Below are 18,234 nucleotides of genomic sequence, written 5' to 3' on the forward strand. Positions count from 1 at the left end.
CAAGAAGAGATGCGGGTTCGATCCCTGGGTTGGAAAGATCCCTTAGAGGAGGAAATGGCAACCCACTCTAGTAGGAGAATCCCATGGACAGAGGAGCCTGGCGGGCTACAGTCTATGGGACTGCAAAGAGAGTCAGATACAACTGAATGCATGCACACAGGTACATATGGTGTGTGGACATCCCCTTCCCCACTTCCCTCACACTGCCTGTCACTTGGTACCTGGGGATGCCTCCTGCCCAGGTGGCAGATGCTGCACTCGTTTTCGGTACTCTTTTTCTCTCCCCCCGACCCCTCTAACAACTCCTCCTCTGGCCCCCAGGTTGATGGGACTGCCCCAGGAGGGAAGGAGTTCCTCACCACTACTCCCTCCATCACCACAGAGACCATATCAACCACCATGGTAAGTAGGACCTGAGACTCGCCTCTCTGACCAGCCCCCTTGCCCCTGAAACAGCCAGATAACAAGCTGACCTCGCCAGGTGAGGCAGGAAGCCCTCATCCACCTCACTGTGTCAGGCATGAGACACAGAGTCACAGTTTGAAAGTCTGGCCCAGAGCTGCCATAGGACAGCCTGTGAGAGCTCAGTTTCGCAAAGTGAATAATGTGGGAGGTGGCATCCCCGAGTTTCAGTCATCTGGACCATCTGAGCTATGGCAGGGACAAAGAGAGGATGCTACTGTCTGATTAACTGATTATCAGCAACACAGAAGGATTGTGCCTATAAAATCCTTCCTGGATGAAGTCCATCCTCCTGGCACCTGTAGGTGGTCCAGGCCACTTCCTCACGTTGGTCAGTAGATGGCGTGTGGTGACTTTAGGCCAGAAGCTCAAGTCCTGAGGGACCCTGTGGTTCTGCTCTGAAGAATCACATCAGATTCTTCAAATGATGACACAGCATAGTTAGCATTCAGCCACAGGTTGTGGCTCCATGCAGTGCCCTCGGGGGGCAGAAAAAGAGCTGTGAGGTGGATGCTCTTTTTCCTCCACCCTTCACAGAGGAGGAAAATAAAGTTCAGACCGGTAAAGTGACTTACCCAAGGTCACACCACCAAACACATGCTAGAGCCAGGTCAAAGCCAGGCGTTCTGGGTCCTGAAGCCCCACTGTCCACCTCAACCCCTCTGCTCTGCTCCCCGATTCTGACCGTTGTGAACAGTGGCCACATGGGGCTGGGGCTGGGGCTGAGCAGGCATCAGTGCCTGGGCTGGATCTGTCTTGAGCCAGGGGAGGTTGTTTTCAAATGCTTTCTCCTGCCAAACTCCTGATACACACATAGGAAGAAAATTATACATTAATTTAGGCTACTCCATAGGAAGGTTTTGAGTAAATAAAGACTTTTAAGATACATAAGCCTAAACCAGTGACCAGCTTGCACACTTTCCCCGGGTCACTCTGTTCCTCCTCTCCCGTCAACCCTTTGCCATGTGGCATCAGGATGCTCCTCGGGCTAAACGTAAATCTGTACCATGGTGAGCAGGCAGTTACATCATTCATTTACTCATCCATCCATCCATCCATTCATTTGTTCTAAAAACATGTATTAGTCTCTACTCTGCCTGGAATGGGGATATAGAGTTGAAGAAAAGACACTGCCTGTTAGAACTCATTCGTCCAAGTGATAATCACAGACACATCTAATGCTTAGGTCCTGGCACACAGTGGTGAACAAGGCCCGGCTCTCCCACTTTCCTGGCTGGGTGACCTTGGACAAGTTACCCAAAACCTTTTCAGACCTGTTTCCACTTGGAAAATGGGGTGGGGGGCAACAATAGTATATCCCCCAAAGTGTTGAGATGAGGCTAAACTAAGGTAATCTATGTGAAGCCCTCCAAAGACTGCCTGGTGCACTGTAAGTGGTCTGTAAACGAGAGTGGCCATTATTTTTTCCTGCCTTCAGGGAATGGTGTAATAATGCTTTCCCAGGGAGCCCAGGGCATGGGTTGAGACTGCAGGAGCCGAGGAAGGCTTTCCCTAGGCAGTGACGTCTGAGCTACCCTGGAGGATAAAATTAGGGGGCAGTCATGGGAGGAGGTTTCATAGGTCATGGTAACAACAGGTGTAAAGGCAAAGATGTCAAGAAGTGGAGCATTTAGGGAAAGGAAGTGGTCAGGGAAGTGAGATGTCAAGTGTGTGGATGGGGAGCAGGGGGAGAAGGAGCTAGAAAGGAAGGCTGGGCTGAAAGGGCCTCAAATGTCATGTATGAAGTTCAGGCTTCATTCTGGAGACCATGGAGATTCACTTCCATTTTAAAAATATTTATTTATTTATTTGGCTGTGCCGGGTCTTAGTTGCAGCATGTGGGATCCGGTTCCCTGACCGGGGATTGAACCCAGGCTCCCTGCATTGGGAGCACAGTTTCCCAGCCACTGGGACCACCAGGGAAGCCCTTCGGTTTTTTAAGTAGGGGCATGATGTCATCAAATATGTGTTTCTGTGCTTTAGAAAGATAACTCTAGCAACCTGTGTGGAACATGCTTGGGACAAATTTCCTTCCCTTGGGAGCTCGCATCCCCTTTTTTCCCCTTCTTCCCTCTAATCCTTCCTCCCTCCTTCCCTCCCTCCCTCTTTCCTTCCTGCAGCAAATATTTATTGAACACCCACGGTGTGTGAAGTAGTGTGAAGCCAGGCACTGTGAATCCAGCGCGGAGGGAGACAGCAGCGCTGAGCCATATTCTGCTGGGAGAGGCGGAAAGAGCAGGCGGAGAACTAGTTTAGGGGCTGGAGCAGGGCCAGAGTGAGAGGTGGTGGAGGCTGACCAGGGGGGTGGGGTTAACGCTCTCTGGAGGCAGGAAAGTTCAGGATTTAGTCACTGATTGGACGTTCAGATGATGGGAGAAAAGATGGACCAGTGAGGCTGCTCAGTAGCGTGGAGAGTCGCCCTGGAAATCTGCTAGAAAGGAAATTCTCAGGCCCCACCCCAGACAACTCGAAAACTACAGGTTGGGGCCCGGGGTGGGGGTTGTCTATGTTTTCACAAGTCCTTCAGGTGATACCCCTCAAATCTGAAGCACTCACACCAAGGAGGAGCACAGCAGAGGGTGCTCCTTAGCGGAAGCCATGTGTTGGGGGTGAGGGAGGCAGTGAATTCCATTTGGGGTCTGATTGAGCCTGAGATGCCTGTGGGACATTTCCAGGGGAAAATGTCACGGAGATGGTTGGTTTTAAAGGTCTCGGGTTCAAGAAAGATCTGAGCTGCAGATATAGGGAGAGGGGACTGTGGCTTTGACGAGGCCATAGAAGGCTTGAGTGGCTGAGGCGTCTCAGAGAGTAGTGGGGGGAGTGGGGGCAGGGAGAGGAGGCCCGAGTCTGGGGAGGAAGGACCTGGGGTGGAAATGGAGGTGTAGCCCCAGCCAGGGAGAAGGGGTGCTCCTCCTTGAGGCAGGAGAGGTGACTGGCTAGCTGGAGATCTGGAAAAGGAAAGTGGAGTAGCTGGCACCTTGCTTGGAACGACCTGTGTGCCCAGCAGTGTGAAGGTGGAGGTAAGGCTTGGCTAGAAAACAGGGATCCATAGAGGAAGTAGAAGTTTGAAGGCCTGGAGGGATGGGAGGATTCAGAGGGGCCAGTGGCTGTCTCCCTGGCTGGGGGAAAGGAAGCCTGAAGCCCAGAAGGCTGCCCTTTCAGGCCTGCTGCTGAGCCACATTCTGGGACACTCTCTGAGAAAGTGGCTTGTGATTGGAATACCAGGTAACCAGGTTACCCACAGCTGCAGCTAGATCAGGGGAGGGTGGGGTGAAGGCAGAGGGCTTCTGTCCTCACCCGCCCCCTGGCAGACAGAGGTCCAGATCTAGAATCGGTCACGCACAGCCCAGACCTGAGGCTCAGCCCACTGGGGAGCTGCAGAGTGGACACAGCTCTGGGCCCCTGGATGAACAAGGCTGAACCCCGAGGTGGTGCAGGAAGTGGGAGATGGAGGCTCCCACCAGTAATTGTTGTTGTTTAGTCATTGTGTCTGACTGCTCTGTGACCCCATGGACTGTAGCCCACCAGACTTCTCTGTCCATGGCATTTCCCAGGCAAGAATACTGGAGTAAGTGTGAGTCAGTAAGCCTGGTTCCAATTCCAGGAATATCTAGGAGTTAGACCCCAAGGCTGGACCAGGAGAGCTGGTTCAAGGGCAGAGGGGCATGGCAGAAGGAGTTTGTTGAATCTGGAGTCTGACCAACTTGGATCTAAGCCCAGGCTCTGTCACTCACTTGCACAGGGGCTTGAACAAGCCACTTAATATTCCCTGACCTTCCAGTTTCTCACCTGTAAAACAGGAATATTAAAACAATTTCCTAGGTGGTTCAGAGGCTTAAATGAGACCATGCATCCTTAGCACAATACCTAGCACCTCGTGAGTACTCAGAAAGCAATAGTCATCATGTTGTTAGTACCAGCCTGAACTCCTGTATTTACCTGACAGATTGCTGTTTGCAAAGCCCTTTCATCCTCTGTCAGTTTCATAATGTCTCTGTGCAAGTGGGACAGGGTCTCCCTTTAAAAAATTTCTTTTAAGACTTTATTCTTTTAGAGCAATTTTAAGTTCACAGCAAACTTGAGAGGAAGGTCCAGAGATTTCTCCTAGACCCCTTGCCCTCCAGCACATACACAATCCCCCACCTGCATCTCATTATCAGCATCTCCCGCCGGAGTGGGATGTTTGTTGCCACTGGTGACCTGTATCCTGCAGGGTCCTTTTATGTAGGTGAATTGAGGAGGCTTGGAGAGTGGAAGTGGTTCTGCCCCAGGTCACATGGCTGGAACATGGCAGGGCCTGGATGTCTCGACTCCTTTGTTAGTACTTCCAGGGAGAACATTGAGTCTTGAGTCTTGTTCACCACAGTGTCCCTAACGCCAGGCATTCAGTAAATATTTGTTGAATGAGTGGGGATATGAGTAAGTGTGTAAGCATGTGTGTTGAGTGAGCAAGCAAGGGATGAACAGGAGCAGACTGGACTGAATGATGCCTTCAGCTCTCTGCCTCTAATGTCGCTATTCAACCTTGTGGCTGGGAGAGCTCCATGGTCACGTGCTCCGGCCATCCTGGGGGCCCACCCACCTGAGACCTGGCCATCTGAGCACTATTGTTTCCCCAGGAGAACAGTCTCAAGTCCGGGAAGGGGGCAGCTGCCATGATCCCAGGCCCACAGACGGTGGCCACGGAAATCCGTTCTCTTTCTCCGGTAAGTGGGCAGGGCCAGCTCAGGCTAGGGGACTCCACACACAGCGTGTGGATGCGGGTCCACAGGTGGCCCAAGGCAAGTGCGGCGTGGAGCCTGGGAGGCTGCCCCTTTAAGGACAGCACTAGGAAACGGCATCACATTCGGATGCCCACAGGGCTCCCTGGTCAGGGTCTCGTCCATTGCCCTCCCCACCAGCCCCCACGTACAAGTAGGGCAGTGGCAGAGTGGGATGAACTGGTCCCTCCCCTTGGTGATGCCTGTAATGTCACAGCTCTTTGGCATCTGCTCTCCTTACTGACCAGGAAGAGTAATGGATTAGGAGTCCAGAGGCTTGCACTCTGGACTTGCTCCACCCTCAGCAGCCCGAGTCTGTCCTAAGAGGTCTCCGGCAGTGCCTCCATTCTCCTGATCTGTCATCTTCATCATCTGGTCCCAGAAAGAGCGTCTTCCCCACCCTTTGCTCTGTTTCTGCCCTGGGATCCCTCTGTTCATCCTTCTCAAAGTCCAGGATTCTTAAATTCTAGGGTCTTGTTAGGCTTCAAGACCTTAGGAATCTCAGGTTCTAGGAATCTTAGATTCCAGGGTTTGGGAATTTCATGGGTCCAGCCTTCTGAAGACTCCAGTATTCCTGAGTTCTTAGACTCCGTGACTCAAAGCATCTTGGCTTCCAGACTTCACCTTCATGGAACCACCCCCTTCCCCACTTCTCCCTTGGTTGGCCCCACCCCTGGCCCATCCTGCAGACCCCAGCGTCCTCACCTGACCCCTGGGGTGGGGTGGTGGTGGTTATATTCTGCAGATCATCGGGAAAGATGTCCTCACCAGCACCTACGGCGCCACCGCGGAAACCCTCTCCACCTCCACCACCACCCATGTTACCAAAGTGAGTAGCAGCAGCAGGAGCCCGTGTGCCCCCAGCCTGGCCGTGGGGCTCAGAAGCTCGCCACAGCTCTGCCTTGTGACGTGGATAGAGAAGACTGCAGTGTTCCCAGTTCTGGAGTGCTGTGCACTTTGTTCTGTGCTAAGCATCATAGGCACCAACCTGCCCTTCAATGTTGACGGCCAGGCTGGGGGGATGGGACTGTCTCCTTGGAAGACATTGTGAACCATAGTGTTTGTGCCTTATGGAGCTTAAGTGTCAGAGGGATTTAGCAGGGAGCAATTTAAGGAAGGCTCCAAGAATGAGGAAGGGGCTTCTGGAAAAGGTGGGGTTTGCGCAGGGAAAGGTGGGGTTTGTCTTGGAAAGCCAGGGAGGACTTTTGAGGGAGGAGGCAGACGTTCTAAGCCACGTAAAAGATGGGAGCAGAAACCGTGTGTTCACTTATTCACTGAGCAAATGTTAGTTTGTCACCCTCACGCTAGGGACTGCTGGAGGGGCTGCAAGCAGTGCACATGGAGAAACAAGATAAGCTGTCTCTGCCAGGAAGAAGCAGCATATAGGGGCGGAACTGTGAGAAATTAGGTTGAACTGAGGGAGGGGGAAGCAGAACAGAGACAAGAGAGAGAAATCCCAGGACAAGGGTGACAACAGAGGGTCTGAGTCTGAGAGCCATGGAAAGCCATCAAGGTTTTTAAAGTGGGAAGGAATCCAGTGAAAAGCGGTTTAAGGAGAGGAGATGAGGTCCACCAGGATGTGCAGCTAGACGGGAGAAAGAAGAGAGTTGTGGAAGAGACTAGGAGTGGAGGGGGCCCAGCAGGGGTCCAGGAGGAAGGGGCGGGGCCAGAGGAGGGAGACCTTCCCAGGGGGGTCAGCAGTGACTTACAGGATGGGGCCCGTGGGCTTTGTCCATGCCTGAGTGGCCAGGAGGAAGAACAGGAGGGAGACCAGGGCAGAGATGCAGTCCTGGAGGAGAGAGGCCAGGGAGCCAGGCTGGCCTCTGTAGTGGGAGGTTCTGTTCAAGCATCGAAGGAGGAATCTGGTAGACAGCACTAGCCCTTAATAAGCAAGACTATCCAAGCCCTGCCCTCACCCACACAGCATGGTCCCCAGAAAGAACCCATTCCTACCAAAAGCGTCAGTGAGCAAGGATGACTTGACTGAAAGGTTTATGGGAAGGGGTTCCATCACACACCCTGCAGCATACAGTTCAAAAGTCTCTCCTGGCCCTGCCACCTGGGAGCCGTCTACTCTGTCCTGGGAGCCATCTTCTCTCTGTTCTCTCCTGACTCCAGCTGGGCCTTCCCTCCGCCACCACCTACCTTTAGTATACCAAGCAGTTAAGTCCTGCCCCATCTTCTAAGCTTGCTCCCAGGCTCCACCCCTTCAGAAAACAGTGGCAGCTATGAGCTTATGCATAAGCATCATCCATGCAATTTTCTCTTCTAGTGTCGTTGGAAGTCATTTAAAGGAGAACCTTGTCACCATTCACATTTCATTCATGTGTTTCATTCAACAAATGCGCATTTTAGCACCTATCTGGCCAGGTGGGGCAGGGGAATGGGGGAGAAGGGGATGCAGAGGTGAACAAAAATAACAGCCCCTGCCCTCAAGAGCCCCAGCCTAGTGAGCAAGGCCAGGTCACACACACAAGGTCAGCACAAGACAGAGAGGCCCAGAACCATGAGAGATACAAACTTGCCGCTCGGGAAGTACCGAGGCAGGAAGGTGGAAGGGCAGCTCACCAGGGTGACGGCCACAGCATTCGAGCCCGGCTTGGAAGAGCTAGAGAGGGCAGCTTGGTAGCTGGGGGAACAGTGGCAGCCAGGCAGGGTGTTCAGTCTGAAGTCCCAAAACTAGTAAAGGGAAAAACCAAGGGAGCCAGGAGAGAAGGCGACTGCTGATTCCAGCCTTGCCCTTGAGGGGTGCTTTGGCTCTGTCCCCTGTTGAGGCTGCTGCCCCAGCCAGACCCAAGGTTGAACCCGCCTCCCTCTCCCCCTGCAGACTGTGAAAGGAGGGTTTTCTGAGACGAGAATCGAGAAGCGGATCATCATCACCGGGGATGAAGATGTCGATCAAGACCAGGTATGCGGATGGGAGCGTGGGTCCCAGTGGCACTGCCCAGGCCGCCGGCCCTCCCGCGTTGGGTTACCTGTGGACGCCTGCGTCTGTGAGCAGAGAAGATATCCACTTCCTGCTGACCCTGTCCAGACGAGAAGCCCCCAAGGAAGGGGCACTGAATGGGAGGCAGAAGGAGCCAGAAGACCTGAACTCCACCCTCTCCTGTGAACTTGTGGGGGCCTCGCTGTGCACTGGAGGGGCTTGCTGGTCTCCGTGGCCTCACCCGTATTCAGTGTGCTCTGGCTCCTCACCCTGTTCTTCTTTTCCTCCAGGCCCTGGCTTTGGCCATCAAGGAGGCCAAACTGCAGCATCCTGACATGCTGGTAACCAAAGCCGTCGTCTACAGAGAAACAGACCCATCCCCGGAGGAGAGGGACAAGAAGCCACAGGTGAGGCTCATGGGGCTCAGTAGCTCAGAGACAGAGGAGAGAACAGGGTCCTCCAAGAGGACCCAGAGGCTGGGTCCCCAGCACAGCTTTGATCACCACCCCCCAGGCTTTCTGATTTGGGGTTCAAATGGAAGAAATCACTCCCCTAGATTTGATATGAGGACAGAGGGGAAGGAAGACTGGTTTCTTTGGGATTTTAGGCTCCAGACCCAGAAAAGTAAATCCAGAAGTGGTGAGAAACGAGGAGAGAGGGTTGGATGGGTGGATACCAAGGTGGGATAGACAGAGATAAGCAAAACTTCACTGGCCCATTGCCTGTAAGCTGGAAGTCAGAAAAAGTCCTACCCAGCCCACGGTCATATTCCTGTCGCCAAGGCTCTGTCTCCATCACCACCCACTAGATGTCGCCAAGAAGGAAAGTTTTATAAGTTGAAGAATAGTTGAATGTTGAAAAAAGATAAAATTATAGTTTTATCTTTTATAGTTGAAAAAAGATAAAATTTTTTTATCTTTAAAAAAATTGTATTTATTTAGGCTGCTCTGGGTCTTCTTTGCTTTGCATGGGCTTCCTCTAGTTGTGGAGAGTGACAGCTACTGTTCATTGCAGTGCTTGGTCTTCCCTTGCTGCAGAGCATGGGCTCTAGACACACAGGCTTCAAAGCTGTGGTTCATGGGCTTAGTTGCTCTGTGGCATGTGGGATCTTCCTGGTCCAGGGATTGAACCTGCGTCCCCTGCACTGGCTGGCGGATTCTTATCCACTGTGCCACCAGGGGACTCCTAATTTTTTTTTTTTAATTGAAGGTATAGTTGATGCCAAGGAGGAATATGGGACCCAGAGTCCTTCATTGCATCTTTCTTGCTAGATTGGAAACCCTTCTGAGGCCACCTGGGGTCAGAATCTGAGGGGACCTCAATCCTTACTCTTTCGTCTCGGGCCATCAGTGCCTTGGTGAATAACAGGAGGGAAATGGTGCTGGAGCAGACAGGTCTCCCCCCTGAACTTGGGGGAAGCTGGTGAGGCCCCTCTAGAAATTTACTGAATTTTATCAGATCTATAATAATTGAGTTGAGTGAAATAAGTTAGACACAAAAAGTACTTACAAATGGGTCCATTCATAGGAAGTTCAAAAACAGGCCATACTAAAGATGCTCAAAGTCTGAATATCAGTTCCTGCTGAGAAGTGGCATTGACTGGGAAGAACCATAAGGGAACCTTTGAGGATGCTGGAGGTGTCAGTGTCTTGAACTGGGAGGGCTGCATGGATGTGGACACATATAAAAATGTGCTGAGCTCCACACTTCTATTTGTGTACTTGACTGACTTTGCACATTATACCTCACTGAAAAATAAATCCATTTCAAAGGCCCCCACGAGTAGCAGGTGTCCTTTCGTCCTCTTCCCTGACGAAGGAAACCAGTGTTTTCTAGAAAGACACAGAATGTTTCTTTTACACCCTTTGATTACCACCCCCTTCATGTCACAAGAAAAGGCACGGAAGTATTTTCCTGCCACTCTGAAGCGTTGCCAACCCCGATCTAGACCAATGCTGTCCAATAGAACTTTCTACAGTGATGGAAATAATTTTCTGTGCTGTCCGTGTAGGAGCCACTAGCCACATGTGACTGTTGAACACTTGAACTGGCTAATCTGAAATGAGATGTACCTTAAGGGTAAAATGTGTGCTGGAGCTTGAAGATTATATATGGAGAAAGAGTATACAATAGTTCAATAATTTTAATATTGATTACATGTTAAGTGATAATGTTTGGATATATTGGGCTAAGTAAAATACATTATTAAAATTAATTTCACCGGATTCTTTTTACTCTTTTTGATGTAAATTCAAACATTAGAGTTTTACTAATATGGCTGGAAAATTTTAGAAAGCCATAAATTTCTGGAACATTTAGAAAATATTGTCTAGAAAATCTATTATCTGAAAAATGTTCAATTCCATCTGTGGCTCATATTTCTGTTGGACAGTGCTGGTCTATTTGGGTGCTTAATTTATTTATTCATGCCGGGTTCGTTGTGCCGTGGGAGCTCTTAGTTGCAGCCTGTGGGATCTAGTTCCCGGACCAGGGAATGAACCCAGACCTCCTGCATTGGGGGTGCAGAGTCTTAGCCATTGGACAACCAGGGAAGGCCCAGACAGGGCTGGTCTAGAAGCCACGTAAGCTGATCACAGGCAGGGCCTGCCTTCCTCAGACCTTCATGTAAATTGTCACTCTTGTCCCCTCAGTTGCTCAGTTATTGTTGCTTTTTGTTACCCAGGTCTCAGAGGGGTAGAGTGTAGGTCACTTGCCAAGCTGGTGCTGAGCTGGCTGTATACCCTGGGAACACAGATAGTACAGAACTATTGTCATGGAGTCTGACTGAGAAGTGCTGGGTTAGGACCTGGGAATCTTTTTCTTTTTTTTTTTCAGTTTTATTTTTTTATTTATTTGGCTGCACAGTATGCGTAACTTCCCTGACCAGGGATTGAACACGTGCTGCTTGTTTGCATTGCAAGCTCAGAGTCTTAACCACTGGACCAACAGGGAAACCCCCTGGGAATCTTTATTTATACCTTGGTCCTTAGGAAGTCTGTGTGCAGCAAGTGTAGGAGCCACTGATGCAAAGAATTCTGTGCTGGGAATCTGGACCTGACTCCATTCCATCCACCCTGCTGACTTAGCTTCATGACCATCGGGGTCTCAGTGTGCTCATTTGCAAAATGAGGAGACAGGACAAGCCCTCTTATAGTTATATCCAATCCTCTCGCTATTTATTTGCTTCCCTAGGTTCTTGTACCTCCTCCGTTCCCTGTCTCACTCCTCCTCGTCTCTCCCAGAAGCATCCCAGTCAGTCCCCCCAGGCTCCTGCCTTCCTGTGTTCCCTGGCTATTCGGTGCTCTCAGCTCTCACCCCAGCGTCCACATCCTGCCTACCCCGTGCGGTCTTTCACGTCTGCCCACTGCAGTGCTCCCTTTGCCGTCTCATTCCCTCCTCCTCCCCCCACCCTTTACTTCTTTCTTGGCTGCCATTGTCCCACACGTCACCACACACCCTCTCTACCTCTCTCTCTTTTGGATTCTTCTGTAAAGGTCACCTTGTTATGTTGCCCTGGAGAGACAGAAGTTTCTCCCTTGCCTTTTCTGCCCACCTTCCATCCCATTAATTGTCGCCAAGTAGGAACCACCTCTGACTCTTAATATAGTCAGACTCACTAATTCCGGAGGGGAAGTCTTCTCTGAATTAGGAAACTCTTTTTTTTTTTTTTTAATTTATTTATTTTTGGCTGTGTTGGGTCTTAGTTGTGACATTCAGCTTCTCTCTAGTTGAGGCATGCAGGCTTAGTAACTGTGGCACACCAGCTTAGTTTCCCTGCATCATGGGGGATCTTAGTTCCCCGACCAGGGATTGAACCTGCATCCCCTGCATTGGAAGGCAAATTTTTAACCACCGGACCATCAGGGAAATCCTCTAAGTCAGGTACTCTATTAATTGATGAGAAAACTTAAAGTGAAGCCAGCACTGTAAGAAAAACTTCTCAGAAAGTAACAGAATGGAGTAGAAAGAACACACCCAGCTTTGGACACAGAAAGTGTGTCCAGAGGAACCACCCGGGGCTCAGTTTCCTCATCTACAACATGGAGTTAATCTATACATTGAAGCTGCTGTAATAAACCACATTTATGAGTGTTGGAGATTGCACGGGCTGCTGTAACAGAACAGAAAACTGGATGGCTTAAGCAAGACATGCTTAATTTCTCACAGTTCTGGGGGCTGGGAAGTCCAAGGTCAAGGTGCCAGCCACTCTGGTTCCTGGTGAAGGCCCTTTTCTGGTTTGTAGACAGCTATCTTCTCTGTGTCCTCAAGCAGTGGAAGGCAGAAAAGTCATATTTCTCATGTCTCTTCTTAGAAAAGCACGCATCCTGTTTATGAGCACCTCCTAAAGGCCCTGCTTCTGAATACCATTCTCTTGAGGGTTAGGGCCTCAACCTGTGAATTTTGGGGGGACACAAACATCGAGTCCATAGCAGTGACTTACAAAGGTGTTGTCTCTCATGCCAAAGGTGCTTGGCGATGTGAACTTGCTTCCTTGTCCCTATAGTTTCGTCATGTTGAGTGGTTGATGAGAGCCCTGAGCAAGTCAGACTAAACTTCTATCACCAGCCTGCTGCACGAGTTTCTGTTTCTGTGTGGGCATTCATCTTGCCAGTCTTCATTGCCTCTCCCCTCCCTGAATCCTCCTTCTGTCCCTGCTCCCGCAGACTTCCTTATGAAGTTCTTCCTTCTTGAAGTTCTTGCTGTGAGTGTGGAAATCACCTGCCTTACACAGTCTTCTCTCCCTGCAGCTCACAGACCAGCTGTGAGGCTTTGGCACTGTCTTTGCTCCACTGGCCCGCCTCCTTCAGGCAGGATCTGTATACAAACACTGCCAGCAAGAGGGTGACACCCACCCAGCTTCCCAGAGCTTTCTTGCTTTCAGAGTTCTAATTAAATGGGGAAGGGGGGTGGGGAGGCAGGATTGACCTATTTCAAAGCAGGAGCCTTGGGTTCTAGTCTTGTTTCTGCCACCAACTTGCTAAGCCTTTGCACCCTCTGGGCTCAGTTTTCCCATCTATCAAATGAGCCAAGAAGGATCAGTTATCTACCACTCCATTAGCACTTGACCATGTAAGTGATAAAGGACAGGGATGATAGGCCACCTGTTAAATAGTTCTGGGTAGTTGCTATATGCAGGCATGGTGTTGGGCTCTGGAAAGACAGCAATAAGTAAGAGATAGCCCTTGCCCTCAATGAGATCAGAACAGTGTGTGGTTAAGTTAACAACAGCAGTAGTAATGATAAGAACAGCCAGTATTTACTCAGCACTTATGCTGATCCTTGTCTTGAATCTTCCCTACAACTTCTGTCCATTTTATAGAGGAAGCAACTAAGGTCTAAAGAGGTTAGGAAACTCGCCCAAAGTGACAAGAGTTAGACCACACAGTGGGATTTGACTTCAGATTGTCTGATTTCAGAGCCCAGACCCTTTAACCGCTCAAGTTTTGGAGTCAAACTTGAGCTGGGATCCAGATTCCAGTTTCTTTTACTTAAACACTACTCTCTGGAGTTTAACCTCCAGGACACAACAGGCCATGGCAAACAGAAAGGAAAGACAAAAAAAACCAACAAAACCCACCTCTGCCATCACGTCTAAATATTTTTTAGATCTGAGAGCAGGTAGGAGGACAAAATGAAATAAGTGTGATCTTAGCTTTCAGGGAAAGCTAAGGACAAAGTTTCAAGGTAACTTGAAAAATTTTCAGCCAAAGTGAAAGATCCTACCTGCGTGGAAACAGCCCAGCAAACATGCATGGACTTTGGAGTCAGACAGGTGGCTTCAAGAGAGAGTGAAGGACAGGAAAGCCTGGTGTCCTGCAGTCCATGGGGTCACAAAGAGTACGACTGAGTGACTGAACAAGATGGCTTCAGTTGTCAGTGGCCACTTTATTACCAGCTGTGTGGGCTTGGATAAGTCACTCTGTCTTCCTAAGTCATAATCAAGGGCACACAGTAAAGAGAGTGAAAACAGCCATGTATTTAAAGATGAATGACGGAAGTTATTAACTCTTCTTGTCCTCTTCCTTCCTTTGCATCTCCCCTCTCCTCTCTACCCGCCGCCCCCCGACCTCTGGCTTCAGGAATCCTGACCTCTGTGAAAAGATGCTGGCGTTTCTGGTCCAACCCAAGCCAGAGAACCATAAAGAAGGGGCCTTCATCCTGGATTCTCCAACTCAACACTGACGTCCCAGCTGTGACGTACTGTCCCTGAAAGAGACTGGGAAAGGAAAAGCATATATATATAGATATATATAGATATAGATATATATACAGGAAACACCACGTCCTTGCACTGCTGCCGGGGCTGGCCGAGCATTCGGCCGACAGCAACAACCAACATCTGAACGCCTACATTTCCTTTGCAGACAAATTGAAGAATTGGTGGGATTTTCCAGGAAACCAAACAAACAAAAATTGTAACAACAGTAATCCCTTGCTCCCCTCCCCACCCCACTTTGAAGCCCTGCAGAACAACCAAGGCAAGCCAGACCACGCTGATTGTAGAAGTACAATGCCACCTGGGCCTACACGTTCCCTTCAGTGGACAAGCATCCCATTTCTTCTTTTCCTGCGTCTGTTGCCAACTCCAATGCAAAGGAAAACACTTTTGCAGCCAGTTAGAGAAGCTGCAGCAGCAAGACACGCCCCCGTCAACCGCTTTCCAAGAAAGAAAAATCCCCCATTCGGAAAGGAGGAGGAGGAACACTGGATTCTTATTTTTGGGGTCTTGACACTGGGCTGCAAAATCCACCTGCCTTTCTTCCGCCTCCTTTCCCCCTCAACTCTCACACGTCTTGTTGTCATTTTCTGTCTGGGTTCCCTCCTCCCTCTCCCCAACCCCATGCCCCTCACCCTCTGTGTCCTGGTCCTGCCGAGAGCCACTGCAGATGACTCTCACTGGAAATGAGAAAAAGAAAAGAAAAGCAAGAACGTGAAACCAAGCCACAGAAGGTGAAGTAGACATTGTATGTTTATGGGTTCTCATTATGAAGGTGCCGCTTGTAGGAGATTTGTATGGATGTGCTTTAAGTTATGTATATTACATATAACAGGAAACAAATATTAAAATAAACAGTGCTGGTAAGTATGAAGCTGACGTTTTAAAATTATAATTATCTGACTGTGATTGATGTATTCTCAAGGTTCCTAGATCTCACCGAACCAACCCAGCCAAGGAGACCCGGACTTGGGCTGTGGGTCGCTCACAGTAGGAGCTGACAGTTCAGTGTAGAAATACAGTGTGTGGTGTTTGTACTTGCTTGATTGGTGGGGAGGGGTGGGGTCCCCATATGGAGAGGCAGGGGTTTGGCAAGAAGGAAGCAACCCGGGTGTGGTTCAAGATGCCTTCTCCCCCAGGCAGTAGCAGCCGGGACCTGGGCCGTGCTTAGGGTCCTGCAGCACAGATCCCCTAGCTCAGTCCCGCTACCTCCCTGGAAGGCTCGCCGCAGTTCTCAGTTGTCTCTGTGTTGTGCCACATGTCTTGCCTTTCCCTGACCGCAGTGTGACAGCTAACTCCTATCCCAAGGGAGGTGATGCCCCCAGCTGCCACGGAAGATGGTGGCTTCCACCTGGCTGTCTGAATGTCCCCAGCTCAGTTCTTTCTTTTGACCACTCCTGTATTCTGTCTGAATCATTCTCTTCTTCCTGGGTCAAAGCAGCCACGGTAGAGAATGAACACAGGGCAGGCCCTGACAGGTCAAGACTGGACTCCCAGAGGCTCCTGAAACAAGCTGAGGTGGACGGGAGGTGTTGCTGGGGCTCCACCTGTGAATAAGACCCTGGCTTTGAGACCTCCCCTTCAGTCAACATTTGCTGTCTGATCCTGGGCCCTAAGAGTCCCAGAAGTGGCCTGGAGACCACAGGAGCCCTTGGAGAAGGTCCCATCAAAAGCTTGGCATTGCCCTGTGGCACACGTGGGCTTTCCAGACACAAGCTGCTTTCCTGAGCTCAGTGAGGCCCCTTCTGAAGGCATTTGCCCTTTAATTTCTCAGTCCCATTTCACTTCCCCCATCTTGCTTCTAAAGCAGTCGATAAATTCATTGAACAATATTTACTGAGTACTTACTTGTGCCAGGCACCATTGTTAGGCTCAAGGAGAAAGCGTTGGGGGAGGGGGGATCAGAGGGACCTGGAAAGCTCCCTGAGCCAGCCTTACATCTCCAGCCCCTCTGAGAGCACTTCCGCCTTCTCTCCAATTATCAGACATCTGCAGATGCCCAGGCTTGCTTATCCGTTCCCCTGATGACACATATGGTTCGCTGCTTAACTGGTGCTGACCTGAGGCAGAACGGTGTTTGCCTCTGTAGGTAAACATGTGATGAGGAGAGGCAGAGAGAGCCCTGCATCTGGGGCTCAGGTGGCGCAGCCAGCCACACCCCCTCCAACTCCCCCTGAGAGTGGAAGTGCGTCAGGTTCTTCTTACACGGAAGCCACAGAACTTCCTCCCCGTCCTCCTCAGCTTGAGAGCCCCCACTCCTTCTGGGCCAAGAGCTGGAGTGGCTCTGCCCTCTCTGGGCTATCTGGAATCTGGCTCAGGCATCCTTGTCTTTGCAGGAACCAGGTGTCCTAAGCACACTGGACATACCTCAGAGGAAGAATATTTGTTGTGGGTTCTGCACCTGCCTACAGACCCTATGTGTGTGGCTTCAGGACAGGGAAGAAGTGACCAGGCTTGGTTTGTGGGCCAGCCAGGGTTTATGGAGCTCTCCAGTCCACAGATGCTCTGACCTTCCACACAGAGGCAGGCATCTGCCAGCAGGGAGGAGGGGAGCTGCAAAGCTGAAATCTAGGGCGCTGTTTCCCTCCCATCCTCCTCTTCATAGGGAATATAGATGTTTTTCTTATCTGTCTTCAACCTACTTTTCCATTTTACATTTCACATCCTTTCTGTGCCGCCTCTCCACCCAGGAGACCATGTAGCATAGTGGAAGAAGTCCTGGAGGGCAGTCAGGAGTTCTGGGTGGCCATCCTGGCTCAGCCTCTAACTCACCACGTGCCATTGAGCTCATCTTATCCTCGCTTTGGGGCCTCAGTTTCCTCACTTGCAAAACGAACAGGAAAAGCAGATGCCCTCCATGGCTTTTGTCCACTCTGCCAGCCTGTAAGTCTTTGTTTTCCCCTATTTTGCTTTCTTGGGATCTTTTCCATCTAAGGGTACAGGAAGTGCCAAGACCTGTTTCAGTTTTTGAATCCTGTAAGCACATTCCAAGACTGGCCTGAAATTGCATGAACAACATCACTCTAAATTTTTTTTTTTTTTTCCAAAAAGCACCTTCCTAACCAACTGCGATGCTGTCCTGGTCCTTTTTACTCACACCCCACTCTCCTCTCTCGTCCCCGCGCTCCCCCACCTCAGTGCTCCGTGCTCTATGCGTGTGCTCTCTGTTCTTGTATACTCAATAAAAGTGAAATAAATGTGTTTGATGCTGAACCACAAACTGCCTTGGCATCTCTCTCTGACCTTGGCTACCAGTACAAGTTGGCATTGTGGGACAGGCTAAAACCGGGGTGGAGAGATCCCAACTGGAACATTTTCATTCAGCCTACAACACCATTCAAATATCTGCCTATCCCAGTGTGGACCAGGTCTTGGCTTTATGGGAACAACAATGAATAACACAAAGCCCTTGCCCTCCAGGAGCTCAGAGGCTAGTGGAGAAACTGACTAAAAACCAGGCAAGCGCTCAAAGACGATTCCAGCCAGGGTGATCAGCACCAGGAAGGAAATGCACAAGGGGAGGGGATGGTCACTGAAGGAGACCACTTTAAATAAGGTGGCCCGCGATGGCCTCCCTGAGGACATCTTTTTGAGCTGAATGAAGAGAAAGATCCAGTAAGGTGAATAACTTGAGTGAGTGCATTCTAGGCAGCAAGAACAGTAAGCAGGTGGGCCCAGGACACAGAAGGGCTTGGCGTGTGGAGGCCCCTCCTTCGGAGTCAAATGGATAACGTACAGAACAAGCCCCAACTTCAGCCTTTGCTCATCCCCTTCACATATGTTGCCATGTCTCCGTACATGCCACCTGTCCCAATGTTGATATCATTTTTCTTTAAATTGACTCTCTGAGCAAACTCTGGGAGATAGCG

The 18,234-nt window shown here is 50.3% G+C and overlaps 1 protein-coding gene across 2 annotated transcripts in view; it reads left to right on the forward strand.

Annotated features, from left to right (window-relative positions):
* Nucleotides 1-14,332, forward strand: part of EPB41L1 (erythrocyte membrane protein band 4.1 like 1) — a 120,601-nt gene extending 106,269 nt beyond the window's left edge. For both annotated transcript variants that reach the window (XM_052651135.1, XM_052651136.1), the window contains 6 exons: nucleotides 322-402; nucleotides 5,082-5,168; nucleotides 5,968-6,051; nucleotides 8,050-8,130; nucleotides 8,439-8,555; nucleotides 14,229-14,332. In XM_052651135.1, coding sequence (XP_052507095.1) covers nucleotides 322-402; nucleotides 5,082-5,168; nucleotides 5,968-6,051; nucleotides 8,050-8,130; nucleotides 8,439-8,555; nucleotides 14,229-14,237 — 459 coding nt within the window. In that variant the 3' untranslated portion in view covers nucleotides 14,238-14,332. The remainder of the gene's footprint in view (nucleotides 1-321; nucleotides 403-5,081; nucleotides 5,169-5,967; nucleotides 6,052-8,049; nucleotides 8,131-8,438; nucleotides 8,556-14,228) is intronic.
* Nucleotides 14,333-18,234: the final 3,902 nt, after the last annotated feature.

This window comes from Budorcas taxicolor, chromosome 13, assembly GCF_023091745.1.
Source record: "Budorcas taxicolor isolate Tak-1 chromosome 13, Takin1.1, whole genome shotgun sequence".
In the NCBI taxonomy this organism is placed as follows: Eukaryota; Metazoa; Chordata; class Mammalia; order Artiodactyla; family Bovidae; genus Budorcas; species Budorcas taxicolor.